The 16419-nt window shown below is 38.1% G+C and overlaps 3 protein-coding genes across 4 annotated transcripts; 1 reads left to right on the top strand and 2 right to left on the bottom strand.

Moving 5' to 3' along the window:
* Window positions 1-4809: 4809 nt before the first annotated feature.
* LOC123006763 (rho guanine nucleotide exchange factor 17) lies at window positions 4810-11449 on the bottom strand. Its single transcript, XM_044401514.1, has 12 exons — window positions 11067-11449; window positions 9444-11022; window positions 8119-8196; window positions 7991-8068; window positions 7721-7942; window positions 6952-7673; window positions 6810-6901; window positions 6504-6762; window positions 6162-6461; window positions 6045-6112; window positions 5670-5990; window positions 4810-5625 (listed from the first exon to the last, which is right to left on the bottom strand). Exons 1-12 carry the CDS (start codon window positions 11162-11164, stop codon window positions 5219-5221), a joined length of 4224 nt encoding a protein of 1407 aa, XP_044257449.1. The 5' UTR covers window positions 11165-11449; the 3' UTR covers window positions 4810-5218.
* Window positions 11450-12070: 621 nt separating this feature from the next.
* LOC123006766 (protein tipE) lies at window positions 12071-14868 on the bottom strand. Of its 2 annotated transcripts, XR_006412829.1 has the most exons (3): window positions 13387-14868; window positions 13143-13328; window positions 12071-13094 (listed from the first exon to the last, which is right to left on the bottom strand). XR_006412829.1 is itself a non-coding variant. In XM_044401518.1 (2 exons), the coding sequence occupies exons 1-2, from the start codon at window positions 14355-14357 to the stop codon at window positions 13265-13267; spliced, it is 1035 nt and encodes a 344-aa protein (XP_044257453.1). In that variant the 5' UTR covers window positions 14358-14868; the 3' UTR covers window positions 12071-13264. The 2 variants fall into 2 exon arrangements, 1 of the variants encoding a protein (XP_044257453.1); XM_044401518.1 differs by having other exon boundaries at window positions 12071-13328.
* LOC123006765 lies at window positions 12635-16314 on the top strand. The gene has a single exon (XM_044401517.1). It carries the CDS (start codon window positions 14962-14964, stop codon window positions 16312-16314), a length of 1353 nt encoding a protein of 450 aa, XP_044257452.1. The 5' UTR covers window positions 12635-14961.
* Window positions 16315-16419: the final 105 nt, after the last annotated feature.

Here is a 16419-nt window from a genome sequence, read left to right as displayed (position 1 = left end):
AGGGTGTTCCATTTTAATTTTTTTAAGTTATTTTACTTTTAACAAACTTCTTAATTTATTAATCTTTACAAATGCAAAACACTAAAAAATTGCTACTGCTTTAAATTCTGTACTTTCTTCTTTGCAGAAGTAAGAAAAAAAATTGTTAAATAAAAATAGCTGTCTTAGTATTTGTGTAATAAATTTTTAAAAGATGCATGTTTTCGTCAAAAAAACGTCTTATTTCTAAAACTAAACAAAATCGACTAATAAAAGTTTAGCGTAAAAACATTGTTTTAAAAAGCTACATCCAAAAATGCAAAGAAACATTTTAAAAAACACAATTTTGTTTCGTATGGTTGAAAATAATGTTAGGTGGTGCACTAGATTAGTATCTATCAATGTCTTATACAATTTTTTTAAATTTCACCATTTAAAAATCACTAATGGACACCCTGTATATCTAAACCTGTCTATCTTGAATCCTCGAAACAAGGATCATTCTTGAAGCCGATATTCAAATCTAAAAATGACTTCCCGTTTTTAAGATCATTTGTTGTTTCTGTAAATATTTACACACCCTTGATCAAATTATCGCGCAGTAAATCTAATTTGATACTCGACTGATACTTCCAAAGTACCAAACGTCACTGATTACGAGGCACATTCTACCCCCAAATTTTGATAGATAAGATAAGGTATCAAACAACATTCACACAACTAAAAATTAAGCTCCAAACTAATTAGCAAAACAATCAGAACTCAATTCTAGGTATCAATCTTTCGATATTAGATTTTAACGATTATTTTTAGACAGTTGTGGAATTCTTGTGGGAAATTTTTCCCCGTTTTTTTAGAATTTTTATTTGGTATTAATACAAATATTTACACTCCCTTGATAAAATTAGCTTAGCTTGCACATAGAATTTTTTTGTTCGACATTTTTTAAATTTGAATAAACTATGTATTACAACATTTTAATTATGTTTAATGAGAAATTAAAAAATAAATTAGTCCCAATTGCATCAAATAATTTCATCGTTAATACACTTATTACTGTTTTGGTCATAATACATGATAGCGCTTGAAGCAAAAGCTTGCAGCGTAATTAATTATTTAATTTAATTATGTGGTAATTAAGTTGAATTTTTCATGACCTGGAGTTCATTTCCGATTTCCCTATTCGTCTTGAGCGTTGCAAATAACTTGTGTAAATTTATGTTTTGAGGCATTTAAGTTTGTTTTATTAGGGGTCATAGAACCAAGTCCATTGGTTAGCAAAACTTTAATATTTTAAACTTTGATCCACTATTTATAGTTTTGCAAAAGTAGTAAAATGGTTAAGTCATGTAATTAAGAGCAATGAAGGATGATGACAACAGATGATTTGTTAATTGTGCTAAAAAATGAGCGGTTTTGCCGGCAAATATTTACCAATAGATTTAATGGGATTGTGGTCCAAGTGAAAATTAAAGTAATTGCAGCAAGCTGGTGGTTCAGATTTGATAGGAGTGACACAAATTGGCTCAATTGATTTAATGTGGCAATAAGAGAACCTTGGGTTTCGAGTGGTGTTTTACTCAAAGCGAGAAAAATTCCACAGTGGGGCTACGTGACCAGGAAACTCAGTTTTTGGATAAATCGTTGATGGGTATTTTAATAGACTATAAAACTAGCTTTAGACTCAATAAATAAAATTTGCGAATATTGGCGCCTATATGGACGAAAAAATATTTCAACGATTCGGATTTGATATTCGTAGCCGCGGCTACCAAATTTGTAAACAGACAGTTGGTTGCGATTGATATTTGAAATTTCAAATCGAAAAACTCCGATTTAAATACAATGAGATAGCTATCTTAGGTGTCTAGCGGAAGCTTTCAAAGAAATTTTCTGCATCGGGACACCCGACTTTTTGCTATATATCATCGATAATTAACAAGCAATAATGCTGATAAAAAAACTATAACATTTCTATATTTCGGTGTTTCAGATGTGCACTTTTTTCAATTTTTCTCTAGACGATTTTTGAAATATCTGCATAACTTCGAGACGAAATGATCTAATAAATAACCCTTTTTTTCATTTTAGAAGGGAAATTTTTATCGGAAATTTATGACCGGTCTTTTGTCAGGTACAATAATGAATTAGCCAAAACTATGTCATTTGATACTTAAGGTGACACTATAAACCAAACCTTTATCGCCAAATTAAATCAGTACATTTTTCAAATACGTCAACCCTTCTATAGAGGCTCGCTTTATGTCGAAAAATCCAGTAATAAATTTTTCGGATTTGTGTCAAAGAAAAGCTCACATAAGCCAAGTATTAAGCACAAAAAGGCTGCCATGTGTTGAAAACGTTATCTTTATGTTGTATTCTTATTTTGTGAGAGAGTGTTACGACATATCTCGATAAGTTTTAAGCACACAATTTGTAAGTTGCTCACACTTTTTGATAAAAGCTCTCAACGAGTAATTTTTACGACCAATTTAAGTATAAATCATGGCCCCTTAAATAAATTGATAATGAATTTTTAATCCATAAATAGCATCTGTGAAGTCGTATACGCCACTTGAACAATCAAATAATATTTATTATTGTCTTTTATAACACATAAACTTAGTATCTTTCAGTTCAACGCCTCAACTCGAATTAAGATCGATTCACTGAATTAATTATTATGAAAGAGAAAAATTGGCGCCTGCAACTATAAATCGCAAATATAGGAAAACACTTAGTTAACAACAAGTTCAATGAACTACCAAAATAATTTGTTTTTATCGATTAGTTCGCGTAAACTCTTCTTTGCGTTTTAGCGTGTCTGAATGCCAACTTTGAACTTTGATATATCAACAAAATCATGCGCTACTGTCTTTCACCCTTTTATCTTAGAGCGTTTCAGTTTTGTTTTGTCTCGTTGTCGCTGTTCTTCAAATAGATCGTCAAACAAGCCCTCACAAAAATCAACACTCGGCAAAATTCTCGCCATTTCCCTAATGAATCAACCGAAATAGCAACTTTCCAAATGAGAAAGCGCCTAATAACAAATGCACAAAGACAATATTTTGTAATTGATTTGAAATTGGAAGAAAGTCAGTTGATGAGGAGTTGATGATGAGTTAATTGAGGTGCAATAAAAATAGAATTTTGGTTTTAGTAGCTCTTATTTCTAGCCTGTGTAAGGCCAGACGTTGCTATTTTGCATATATTTATTTTGATTTATATGGCGTATTCAGATGCTACTAAAGTTAAAATAAACAAATTATCGCACAAATATTTTGAAATACTTTGAAATCAAACCGATTATAATCACAACGTCCCGTATTTTACGCTTCCTTAGTTTACGGCTTAACATTTGACAAGTAATTTAGTATTTTTCTCACTTGGGCTTTTTGCAAGTAAAACCGCACCTTTTAAAGATATGAGCTGGGAAAATTGAAATTCCTAATTGAAATCAATACTTCCTGTTCTTTTGTAGTTTGTTGTAGATTAGGAATCAAAGTTTGTGTTGTTCTCCCACGTTACTAAATCATTTTCTATGTATATCTAAAATCTCGACAGTTCTTCTTATTATTACAAGGGGCTAGTAGATAAACAATTGTTATCCTTAATATCACGTGCGTAGGGAGCGGCAACCCCTAGGCTCTCCATATTTGGAAGAGCTAAATATGATAAATAGGAAAAGGGTTTGAAAATCCCATCAGGAATGCATAAGTTATTTTGCAATAAATTGCATCTCATCCATTTCCCTCCTCAAACACATTTATCAATTGTAATTTTCCGCGTGACCTTTTGGTACTCACTAAGTATGTTTTACGAGCCAACAATTTCCTTATAAATTCGAGCAGAGGATGCAAAAATTGACTCCACACATCCATTCAGCTTTTTCTAGTTGAATCGCGCCGCATTGCCGACTCTTTTACTTTTATTTTGTGTTTAACAACGTAGTTTATGGTGGTCGTTGAGATAATCAAACGAGGGTTACATCGATAGTTAAGTATCGTAGTCACCAAAAATTTTAATGACTGTCGCTAGATCAAAAGCCCATTCTTGGAAAAGTTCAAATGTTTAGTTAATAAGTTTTATGGGTCCAAAACATTGCAAACAAAGCTTTTACTAACAACTGCTACAAATCTAGTCGTCTCTCGGGAGAATTATTGTATGGAGCAGCTGTCGCCTCAGAATCCAGAATAGGAACGTATCTAAATCTTAATTCGAGCAACATTTCGTGATGCAGAAATTCTTATCAAGCTCAATTGCCCACTTCCGTCAATATTTTCCTAACATATTCTCCTGCACTACTGAGATTATGCTAACAAACAAGTAAATTTATGGCCGAATTTTTTGTGCTGCCGTTTCAGCATCATTTCCTCGCTTGATACAACCACACCTTTTTCCAAGGGTTGTCAGGGCTAGTTAAGAGGTTTCTTCAGTTTACATTGTTTGTGACGCGCCGCGCCATAAAATTTAACTACCTAAACAGAATCGGACGACACCAATTAATTTTCAACAAAACTCGCAACATTTCAACAACAATTTAATCAAATTCTGCCAGAATGAGATTTATTAAACACCGATTACTTTTCAAAAAACACAACTGTTCCATTTAACGCTCATTTTTCAAATTTATTAATCTTGTCGTATTATGCAAATAAATCTTTCAAAGTTTTTTTGGTTTTATTTTTGAATTTTTTAAGTGTGTGAGTGGATACCATCTGTTAGTCAGGGGCCCAACTAACACACTACAGAAAACTATTTACTATTAAAATAGTCAATAACTGATGAAAAAAAATTGGATATGGGTAATGAAAAAAATGTGTGCATAAATAAAAATAAATACTGTATTTGTCCAACAAGTATAGAATTTGCCATATTTGAGCAATACAATTAAGATAATTTTCTGTGCTGCAAATGTTTTAAAAAATTTATTATTACAAAACAGTTCGTTCGATGTAAGGAAAAATATAGGCATCATTAAAAAAATAACATATTAAATTACATCTGGGCTTTGTCAAAATAATTGTATTATAAACAATATAATGCAATTATCGCAGCCAAATAACACATTAGGAACATATCAAGTTAGGCGAAATTAACACTACCACCACAAACAAACAATGCCGTTATGCACAAACCTAATATTACTATCACACATTTTACAAAAATGCATTTATCACTCGAACATAGAACGGTTCAGATATGCCACATTCATATAATTAGACAAGAATTTTTTTGATCAAATGTTCCACAGAAGGAGGTGATTGGTGGAATCCTCCCGACCTGCGACTTCTGATAAGTTCGAACTGCGGAAATCCTCATAACCGTCTCCCCCCGATATCACAAGTAATTTCGAATTACTGCGCTGCTCCGGCTTGCCTTTGTACGAATTCCTCTGTTGCCCCTCACACACCCCTGAATTAAGTTCAACGAAAGTCAAAAATCGGACATGACCGGTGTGGCCATGAGACACTCCTGTGACAGTTGGAACGTTTGGTAGTTTCGTCGTAGAGGATGTTATATGGGGCAAAGGCATTGTTAGCAAAACACCGGCTGAAGTTCCAATCCATAACAAGTCTTTACAAGCCAAAAGAGACGTGACACGCAAACAGGCCGCTTTGTGCTGTCTGATTATATCATCACAACCTGGAAAAACAATTAGAGGAGTTTTGACACATTGAGGGACTCACTTGTTAACATTTTAGTCACAGCTGGAGCTACATTCACTTCGCACAATTGCTCGAAATTCTGAGTATGGAAGCACTTGACAATTGCCGAATTTTGCAAAGACAACCAGAGACCATTCCCGAAAAGGACTATACAAAAAATTGGCTTATTACTGTCATTATTAACCGTAAAATGATTTTCAGTGGTTAAGTTTTGGGTGTTGAAGACTTTAATCGTGTTGCCACAACTACACCACAATTTCCCCGCATTTGGAAGCATTTTTGACACCGGCATGTTTGTCGAACCGACTGATACAGTTGTCGGAGAGTTGACATTCCAACCAGCTACAAGAAACCAATCAAAATTGCAAAAACAAAAAAAAATACTATAAGACTCACATCCATCCCGGTCATAAATAGTAACGTCACCATTAGCCAACGAGACGAAAACCCGATTGTCCAAATAACTAAAAATTCAAAGTAACTACAACGTAACAGAAAATTTAGCATTAGTACATTATGCTAAGTATCGATGATCCATGTTGTAACCGAATTTTGTTTTTCTTAATACGAATATTGTCACTGGAATTGTAAACATGGATACAACCGTCTTCTGTCCCCAACCAAATAGTCGACTGTTGACTGTCAATATCGTCCAAATCGGCACTTGAAACATCAGAAGTTTCGGAAATTTTCTGCGGTTCGTCAACTTCCTCATTGTCAGTTTCGTCATCCTCGTCACTTGAGGAGCTACTATCGAATTGTATCGTCTTGTGTTCCTCGTTGTCGTCCCGATTGTTGTTCCCTCTAACAGAACTACGATGAGTTGAAATCTGTTTCATGGTGGGGTTTAGTTACCTGCAACTGACACCAGGGACTGACGCTATGCACAAAATCCTCGCGTTACAAACACCGTTACAGGAAGTTACGGTGGGTTCGGGTTGGAGGCTTAAAATGCACACTTGACCTACATAACCATCGCTGTTGCAAACCCACACGTCTTTGCCATTGTCGCCTAAAGTGGGCGCAGCGCAGGTGAATTGGAGACCGGCTCGTGTTTTCCGAATCGGAACTGTTGCCAACAGTTCCGGACTTGGTTTTCTATCACCCGATATTGCTAGAATTTGAATTAAGATTGAGAAAAGTCGGCGCGAAATTGCTCACCTAATTTGTGCTTCGCCTCGTTGAAAGACTCCTCCCAAGACGCGCGTTTTTCAGGTTTGGAAAAAACAATCGAGATATTTTCCAAACCGTTGCTGAAAAAACAAGCTTATTATAAAATCGTGACAAAAATTTTCGCACTCACGATGTGTTTAAAGTAAGCTCGAGACAAGAGAGTTGCGAGTCGCTGTTCTGTTGCTCCATTAATTGCTTATTCAAAGATGACAACATATCTCTAATGAGATCATCTAATTGAGTATGATTACAATGTAGCGACCAACTTAATTCATTAATTTGGTTCAAAATGCCAACATCCGCGGATAAATTCTCAATTTCGATCATCATTTGTTTCAAATTGTCATCTTTCGAACGCACGATTTCTAAATCTTCTAAAGCTATTTTCATAAGTAATTTGTACTTGTTTGCTTCGAGGGTACTAGTGACGCTTCCTTGACCAGTAGGCCGTCGAATGGTTCCACTCCTTCGCTTAATACTCGTCACTAGTAACAAATCCGAGAAGAGAAACAAAGCGCGTTCTTTGCGAGTACCACCACCAGCGGCCATACTGACTAAATCATGTCTCAAATACTGACGATCGGCTGACACCAACTCGATTAGGCCTTCGATCAAACCCTCAATTTCACGAAGTTGCTCCAACTCTAAAGCTTCTCTTTCAGTACAATTGATTTTCAGTAATTGATCATGGACTTCTTTTTGGGCCGCTAGTAACAAACTATGATCCGGGTGGTTAACATCAGTGTGTTTGATCAATCTTTGAAGTAACAATTCGTATTTTGGAAATTTTTGTATTGGTTTGATCAATAAAGAATCAAGTGCTAACTTGCCTTTGTGTTCCCTTGCTGTTGTCTAGAAATCTATGATCGAAAAAACAACCAAAAGTGGGACAAACTTACCTCCAAAAAACGGGCAAAAGTCGGTTTAGACTGTTGGGCACTTTTAATAATCTCTCTTGCACGTTTCCAATTATTTACATAATTAGTGTAACTCTCAATTACCGAACTCTTCGAAAACATCTCCAAAAAGACGTCTCCGATTTTCTGCTTAATGTCCCAGTGTTCCAGACGCTTTTTTAATTCTTCCAAAAAAGCTTGATGGTGACTTAACAAAAACGGTATCTAGAAATTTCAAATGAGTTGCTTTGAATTGAAAAAAATCCGAGTTACTTGGTAGAAAATTTCATCAACAAGTGTCGCATCTAGAAGATTGGCGTTTTCTGAGCTTTTAAGTGGTTCCAAATATTTCTAAAATAGAATGATGGAAATTGTCAAAAGACGCGCAAAATGCGACTTACCGTGACCAAAATCTGCAAAGCTTCGACATAAGTCCTCTCGTTATCGTAAAGCTCAACAACCACGTGCGTTCTCGTATCCTAAAATATAAACAGGTAACGGTAAACAAAACATGAAATAAATACGTTAACCGTGTGCTAGATTTACCGAAAACGCTAACGTGTTTGATAGATTTAGGGTGACTTGTGTTTCATCTTCACTTTCTTCACCTGTTGAACAACCCTCTAAACGCAATCGCAACTCGCCTCTCGAATTTAAACCACTCATTTCGACTAACATCACATTTCTACCCTGCCACACCTTATGGTCATGGAAGTATATACGAACGCAAGTTGCGCCGACGCGAGACGTCGCGACGCAACAGTTAGCAGCGTCGTTGCTAAGCAATACGCAAAGCATCTTCAAACAACGGTCGGCTAATTAACAGATTCGTGACATCAAATTTTTACCAACATTTTTATATTTGAAAAATTTGATCGCACTCAAATGGGGGCACGATGTGTCAGGATTTCTTAATATAGTGCACCGATTTTAATTGCTTAATTGCTTCGTGATTAAAATTGATGATCACGCAATAACAATTTCGATCACATTTCATTTAATAATAGAACAAATAAGTTGGGAAAGTTAGCCGCCACATGACTGTTATTATTAAACTTTCCGAAACTTGGAAATTAACTCGGAAAAAGTTTCGATTAAAACGTGTCCGAGTGTGTGGGTTGTTAAATAGTGTATCGATTCAAAAGAATTAAATTTCGGGTAGTAAAGAGTTTGTTTGTTTATTTAAATTTTCAGTGTTGTTTTGGTAGTTAAGTCGTGTTAATAAATTGTTTTAATAATAAAAATCCAGTCAACAAACACTGGATGTCATTATTATGACTATCATCATAAAAAAATCATTTACTTTCTATACAGTTCTATTTATACACGCTACAAATTTATTTAAATACGAATCTATTACTATTGATAAGCTCGAAATTGACGTTCCGTTTCCTTTAAGGAGGAAGAAGTTTGAATAGGAGTGAAATCGATACTTGAAGAAAATCTTTTTCTAATCAAACTTGTGTGGTGAAACCCAAAACGGCCCGAAACGCAATCGCTAAATAAATATGAGAATTCTGAGTGAAAGTAAATTTGCTCAATTGCGATTTTCGGAAAAAATCGGTAGCAAAACAGGTTTCCACTTTTTGTGTGTGTGAAACGAAGTCAATAACAGTTCATGAATAGAAACGCAAAGACACGTGGCCGCTTAGAAAATATTGACTTTAGCGTTGCGAGATTACAAGGTGAATTTTGTAGGGCAACGATCTATTGACATCTCACTTACATTTTTTTGCTGTAAATTGGCATCCGTGGCAAGCTGTTCGGAACTCCCCCTCAACAACTGTTCCAGTAATTCTTGTGAAACATCAGCGTTGGCAAAACCCTCCAACTTGGAGGGACTCGAAGTGGTGCGTTGGTGATTAACAACCAACCTTTGATCATTCTCAACAACTAAACTATCAGCACTAACTTTCCGTTTTGATAACGTTAGCAACTGTTTCGGCGAACTTAAATTATTCGAGTCATCATACCTTGATCTATGTTTCAACTTAACATCCCGATTTTGCAACGATAAATCTTCGAGGAATTTGAGGTCATTACTTAGTTGGTTTTTGCGACCAGTTTCGGGTTTTTTCATTTCGGCTTCAAGCATTTGGCCGTAGGGGCCTCGTAAGGGTCGTTTGGAGTACCGTCGGGGGTTACAGGGGTCGTTCCCCGTGCTAAGTCGACTCTCACAGTCGGAAACATCGGATGGTATGGAGGAAATTTGATCCTGTTTGCCCATTTCTGGTTCACCCTCTGAGAGGGAGTCTGAACGGAGGAGGAACATCCCTCGGGAGATTTTGGGCCATTCTGGTACCGTTGTGTTTTCTTCGGGACTTAAAGGTTCCTCTTGTGGACTTGTCCACATTATTTGTGATTTATCATCTGGGGGTTCTTCTAAAAGTTTCGGGGGGTCCGAACAAGAGGCAAAATCGCCGTCTTCGACAAATTGAGGAATGACATTTTCGGAAGAGTTGGGCCATTGTGAAATGTAAATGCCTTTACGTCGTCGGAGTTTATCACGTTTCTTCTCTTGTGTGTTGGAAGTACCAGTTGAAATGGTATTGCTACGTGTTATTGATTGTTTTAAGGTGTTATCATCAGTGTCTCGTTCAGGTTCTTTGAAATTATCACATCTTGTTGGGTTTTTGGATCTTGGTAGAGTCGCAACTGTTTGGTTTGTTGTATCACAAACAGGGTTTCTTCGCCTGACGTATTTTTTATCATCACTGGAATAGTCTACTTGTGAGAAGGAGGCACTTCGTAGTGGTGTAACTCTGATTGGTTCCTCTGGTGGTGTTTTGGGTTGGTGTCTGGTCCTCGGGGGTGGTATCGGTCCTCTTTTGAGTCTTTCAGTCAAGTCTCTGAGTCTTTGCTCGTTGGCTCTTTTTTCGAAATCTCTGACTTTATTGGTAGTGGTCCGATTTCCGCCGAAGCGGAACCTCGGAAGCCGATCCAGATTGAACTCTTCTTCTTCGGCGTTTTCACACAATCGTGCATAAATCTGCGGCCTTACCAAAGCACAGCGCTTGAGTTGATTCTTCAGGCACTTGGTGGAGTAGAGTACATGATCGCGCACAGTCTGCTGAGGCAGCTCTGACGTAGCCTCCTCGTTGATCCTCAGTCTATTTGCGCAACTAATTATATCGAAACTATTAATAGGCGTCGCGGTGAGCAGCGGGATCCGGGAGACGTAGCCGCCGGGAGCAGTCGCTGTGGGCCAGCAGCACTGGGAGCGGTAACGCGGGCCGGCTCCCGGCGGCGGGGGCGAAACCGCCCCCAACCGCATGCCGTACCGCACCGAGCCCACAGTCACGAACCTGAAACACACTCGTAGTCTGGGGGCAATCACCCTTGCGCGTACCTTTTGTACAGGCCCTCGTCGGACTGATGGCACGTGGTGCACTCCTCGCACCGGCCCAAGCAGCCCTCGTGCCACCTGGACTCATGGTACCCCGACATCCCGCAAGTCACCCCCTCGCATCTTCACGCCAAATGGTGAGGACTTGGACAGCCATCTCGACACAGGTAGACGGACAACAGGCAATGGCGGACGCTTGACTGGCCACTTACTTTAATAGCGCGTTTCTAATCGGTGGAGGGGACACTTTACTTGAAAAATCTTGCATTCAAATACGCTCAACACGACCATTTGCTTCCTTGACACTTTTCACAACTCTAAACCACCTGTTGCTCACCACTAATACCATCAGGTACTACCAAACACCTGAAGCAACCAAAGAAGCGCTCTTGAATTCATGGTTGCAACGCGATTCTCTTCCGTCTTCATCAATTAACTCCAATCACCTCAAATTTATCTCACTACACTTCAATTAAGACCAACGCAAAGTAAACGCTGATTTTTGAACCAATTCCTATTTATTTCATCACTACACTATTTTTTTAATAGCAAAACTCAATCAGTTTTTGTCACTTCAGTTAATTTATTCATAGTCCGCACATTTTAATTAATTTACTACTTAGTTTGCCTGTGCACGTAATGTTCGAGTTTAATCAAATATCGGTTAATTAACAGTGAAAAATATTGTGTGTCATGTCGGGTAAACAGTAATTTTTTAATTATTTGTGGTCTCACATATCTCTGGTTGAACCCAATAAATTGATTTTTCTAATTATAGTTTCTTGTTATAAATAATGTCCCTATCGTATGCAATTCAAGGTCCTTTTCAAGTTCCCTTTTCTTTTAATTAAACGGAAAACACCAATCTATTAATTTGTAATATTTGTAGTAAAAATAAATATATTTCGTGAAGTAGTTACGTGACCGTGAACTGGGCAAGTGCGTGTCTAGAGTTTTAAAATGCAAATTAGGAGGAATAGGGTTGGGGTAGAAAAAGACGCTTTAGTTTTGTGATGTGTATTACTGAAATCTATTTTCCTAGATGAGCAGTGTTAAGTATCACAAATGAGTTAAATAAATGGGTGGTAACAAGGTAAAAGAAACTGATCAGCAGTGAGTCATAATGATCAAGCTATCGACTCTATAGAGTTGTGAAGAACATTGCCGATATTGACACTTGCCTAAAATTAGTTGTAACACAAGTTCACACAAGTAGTGTATATGTTGACAAGTGCATGTGCTCGAAAATAGTTCAATATGTCATCGATGCTTGCAACAATCCCCGTGCAATATGCCTTGGTCCCTTTCTAATAAAAGAAAAAGAATCGATCTGATTGAATTATTTGATAAAATTCACGCGACAATTGCCTTATTCTGAAAACATGCATTGTAAACATATAGAAGAGTTGACTTGATTGTATCATCTATTTTATGTGTATTAAAAATATTAGATTACAAATGCGTATTACAAGAATAAGAAGGCAAAATCTTGAACAATGTTCAATAAACACGTTTTCACTGCACGATTAGATTAAATTTCATAAGTCGAACTGTACATGAGATATACAAATCAATAAAACATTTTCTTATAAATTTTAACAATGTGAGTAATAATAACAATATTAAAGACAATCTATATATTTACAATAATATCGAGAAAAAAATACAATCAAAATGACGTGGTATACGCACGGACGTGTTAAACTATGGATGTTATGAGATTGATAACAGATAAATGCGCTGTAGCACAACCAGAGGAGCCAATTTTACTGAAACTCCACAAACGAATGCATAGTATTGCTTTAAATTTCGTTAACGAATTAGAATTAGAATTGAATTACGCGATTACACAGCTAGAAATTTGACCATTTAGAAATAAAATTTTGGTAAAATTTCGTTGAATGTGCAATTACATGAGACCCGGTTGATGTCTTTTTTTTGATAATTTATACACGTTTGCAGCTCGTAATATGAAATCAGATTCGCTCCTTTGGATAATTGAAGCTGTTATTCATATTCATTTGTAGCGGCCTAAAACACTACTTTTAAAAAATATTTCTTCAAGCCACGTAAACATACGTTGATTGTGGCGGAGAGACAACCACATCCATTTTAAAAAAATTATTTCGTATGTTTATCCTAAGCCTTATCAAAATAAGATAAAACACACAAGCCTGAGAAATGTCAAGACGTGACAGCAATTAAATATCAGCTATGGGACCTCCTGTGGTCGAGATGCTTGTAGTCATTGTTTTTGCCAAATTCCTGTAACAAAATTAACTTTGGGGTAAAGTAGATTGAAAGGGAGCTAAAGGAGATTTACCCTCCTATAGAACACGAGTATGGCACTCCTTCGGTAAAACTATCACGGCTCATTTCGTCGACCATCGCCACTTTGAAGTGATGTCCAAAACTGGCTAGATCCTCGCGGAAAGCTTCACTAGCTGGGGTTATTCCGCCACTTGCGGGTTGGACAGGAGTAGCATCTGGTCCACTTTCCCCTTCTACGTCCATAGCTTCAGCATTTTTTTCTAATGGGGCTGTCTCTTCATCGTCATTGTATATTTTAAAATAAGCAATTGCCAAATATATTACGGACAAGATAAAGGAGGGAATTGGTATTGCCATAGCATAGACCAAGTTCATATAGACCTGCCACATGTCCAAATGACTTATCACCATACTAGGGTCTACGCGACTGTAATAGCACGTGTAATTAGTACCTATTCCTTTGTATAACTTTAGAAATATGGAGCAATTGAGCATCGGAGGATAACCACAACCCTTGACATTTGGGAGTAATCGCGCTTCACGGTAATACCACTCGGAGTCTTCATCATCATCCAAAAGACCCGTTTCTTCTTCTTCTTCTTCTTCTTCTTCTTCCTCCTCCTCCTCGGAAAAGCTCTTCTCGTAGTCGTACTCTTCCGGTATGCTTCTTTCTTCTCTAGGAGTTCGGATATCCGGAGGTGCTGTCAGGTTGTAATCGGGAGGTACTTTTTTATAATGAACAAGGATTTGCGTGCAGTCATAAATATCTTTGGTGCATCCTTCACGACACGAAGTCCAACTACAATTAGAGACACCTAACCGTCTATCCACTCTTACTGTCATACATAACACGGGAGTCTCATCAAACTCCATAAAAATAGTCGTAAAAGCCGGATCAATGACGAAAGGCACAAGGAATAGAAATGAAAACAAGCTAAAAGTGCCAAGCAACACGAAGAATGCGGTAGTGTAGAAGAGTAACTTTTGTTGCCAAGTTTGCTTGATCTCTGGCGCCTCCTCCATGGTGCAAGATAAAACGACTCCCTGGACCCCACCATCTGCATCCACACTCAGGCGCGAGCGGCTGCGGCCAGCTCACAGCAAAACCGCGAATCCGCTCAACCCCAACGTTTTTTTATTTCGGCTACATAGCAGACATTACACATTATCCAATTAAACACTTTCGACAATTTCAGTCTACATTATTTAACACTTGCTTGTGGTGACTCGTCTTGGCCACTTGGAGCACATGCACGAAGTGCTGCTGCTCTGAACACTGCAGTCCGTATTTACAGTATCGATTTTGGCGCCGGTCCCCGTCAGACGACCTAAACACCACTAGCACGCCGTCCTCCATGTGAGGTGCCACTTCCGACCCAAAACCGCCCTTCCACGTAAGTATTTGCACTTGAAAGCTTCACAAACACATCCCTTCACGTTTCTTTACACCCTTTGTGCTTAATTTCCGATTTCGAGCTGTTTTTACAACTTCTGCGGGCAATATTGATTAGGAGACGCCGCAGTGGGCTATTGATTCGGGACGCGCGCGTACACCCGGCGCATTCACCAATTTTCTATACCAGTTCCGACCATGAAGTGTTGCTAACCGTCATGTTCTAAAGGCAAAATGCCGAAAAAGAAGCCAGTGCCGGTCGAAGACCTCATTATCCCTCCACAAGACACTAGAATATGTGGAACGATTTGTTTATGTCAAATGACTTTAGTTCTAAGTAGTGTAGCTATTGTTTATCTGACTGTGGCGATTTATGTTCCCTCGACTCGTGCTCTCAAATCGGGAATATCAGAAGATCCAGTTATGTGCACAACGACACGAGCTGTTCAAGTCGAAGCGTGTGATTGGGGATCGTGTGGAGAATGGTGTCTTAGTAAAACATCCGGAGCTTGCATGCAAATCTACGTCAATCTTAGACACAACGGTTCAAATCTACTTTTAGCAAACTGTACAAATACAGCTAATAAAACTTGTTATGGCATTGACCAAGAAAATGCCAAGAAGAGTCGTTGCATTGCTGACGATTGTAAAAACTTGACTGGAACTTTCAATTGCACCACTGGTATGTGTATCAATATAACTGATGCTTTCGAATGTATTTTCAAAGATACTGATCCACCTTTGAAATGTTCAGGCCGAAGAGGTAAAATCACTTGTATTGATTTGAACGGTTTATATAGTTGCAATCGAGGAACATGTGAACGAATCCGAACACCATACAATTGCGACAGAAGATGTGTTGATATCCCTACCAGAAACAAAAACGTGATATTACTAAGTGGTGACAAAGTTTATCTGTCACAATGTCAACGTGCGATTGATTTAGACAGTGGAGAAGAAGTTTGGAACGAATCCCAAGACAATATCATGATGTCCTCTTGTTACAACATCCTTAACACCACTCGAGGTGTAGTTGCCGTCGATTGTGTCAACGGTTCTCTCCTCCCAAATAATGTCTTGAACGATTTGACTAACTTCACGTATCTGAGTTACCTCAGTGTGTTTAACACTGTTCCTTTGGACGAAAAACGCGTAATAGCCCCCCCTGAACCCGATTTGTTGATCGCCAACGAGAGCAAACTCCTTATCAACCTTGAAGGTTGTGTCAATACTCTCCGCGATGAATGTAAGGAGTTTCTCCGCGTTTATGGCAAAGATGGTACCGACCATAACGCTCGTGCCCGTTTCCCCTGCTTCTACTCGAATGACAATCCTGGAGTTGTGGTCGCCCGATTCGATTTAGCCACAACCACGAAACAATTCCTCATCGCGTCCGTTTTGCCTACGGTCCTTTTCGTTGTATCCTGTCTCACCCTTATTTTATGTCAACGCACTGTTGTGGTTGGAGACGATGCTAAAATGCGTTTTCAGAGCTGCGTTGCTAGCGACGGGGAGACTCTCGAGAAGACAACTTCGGCGAATAATATGACGGATCGAGGCGGAGGGAACTCGATAATGGCACTTTGAGATCAATCACGTATGTTGTGGCCGGGATTGGGTTTGGTGTTTAATTTTGATGTTTCAGGCATTCCCCTTTTGCTAGATCGAGACTGAAGGGGAAAGCGTTTTGGG

This window comes from Tribolium madens, unplaced genomic scaffold, assembly GCF_015345945.1.
Source record: "Tribolium madens isolate multiple individuals breed KSU strain unplaced genomic scaffold, Tmad_KSU_1.1 Scaffold_2;HRSCAF=44;Tcas5.2_LGX, whole genome shotgun sequence".
In the NCBI taxonomy this organism is placed as follows: Eukaryota; Metazoa; Arthropoda; class Insecta; order Coleoptera; family Tenebrionidae; genus Tribolium; species Tribolium madens.
The sequence above is the reverse complement of the archived record's forward strand: the minus strand, read 5'-3'. Positions and strand labels throughout refer to the sequence as shown.

Bases quoted from the DNA above. Each gene is read 5' to 3' on its own strand.
- LOC123006763 (XM_044401514.1), bottom strand. From the start codon at position 11,164: ATGTCGGGGTACCATGAGTCCAGGTGGCACGAGGGCTGCTTGGGCCGG. The intron at 8,069-8,118 runs GTAAGTCGCATT...ATTCTATTTTAG, and splicing joins CTTTGCAGATTTTGGTCACG to AAATATTTGGAACCACTTAA. The intron at 7,674-7,720 runs GTAAGTTTGTCC...ATAGATTTCTAG, and splicing joins CTTTTGCCCGTTTTTTGGAG to ACAACAGCAAGGGAACACAA.
- LOC123006766 (XM_044401518.1), bottom strand. From the start codon at position 14,357: ATGGAGGAGGCGCCAGAGATCAAGCAAACTTGGCAACAAAAGTTACTC. The intron at 13,329-13,386 runs GTAAATCTCCTT...ATTTTGTTACAG, and splicing joins TACTCGTGTTCTATAGGAGG to GAATTTGGCAAAAACAATGA.
- LOC123006765 (XM_044401517.1), top strand. From the start codon at position 14,962: ATGCCGAAAAAGAAGCCAGTGCCGGTCGAAGACCTCATTATCCCTCCA.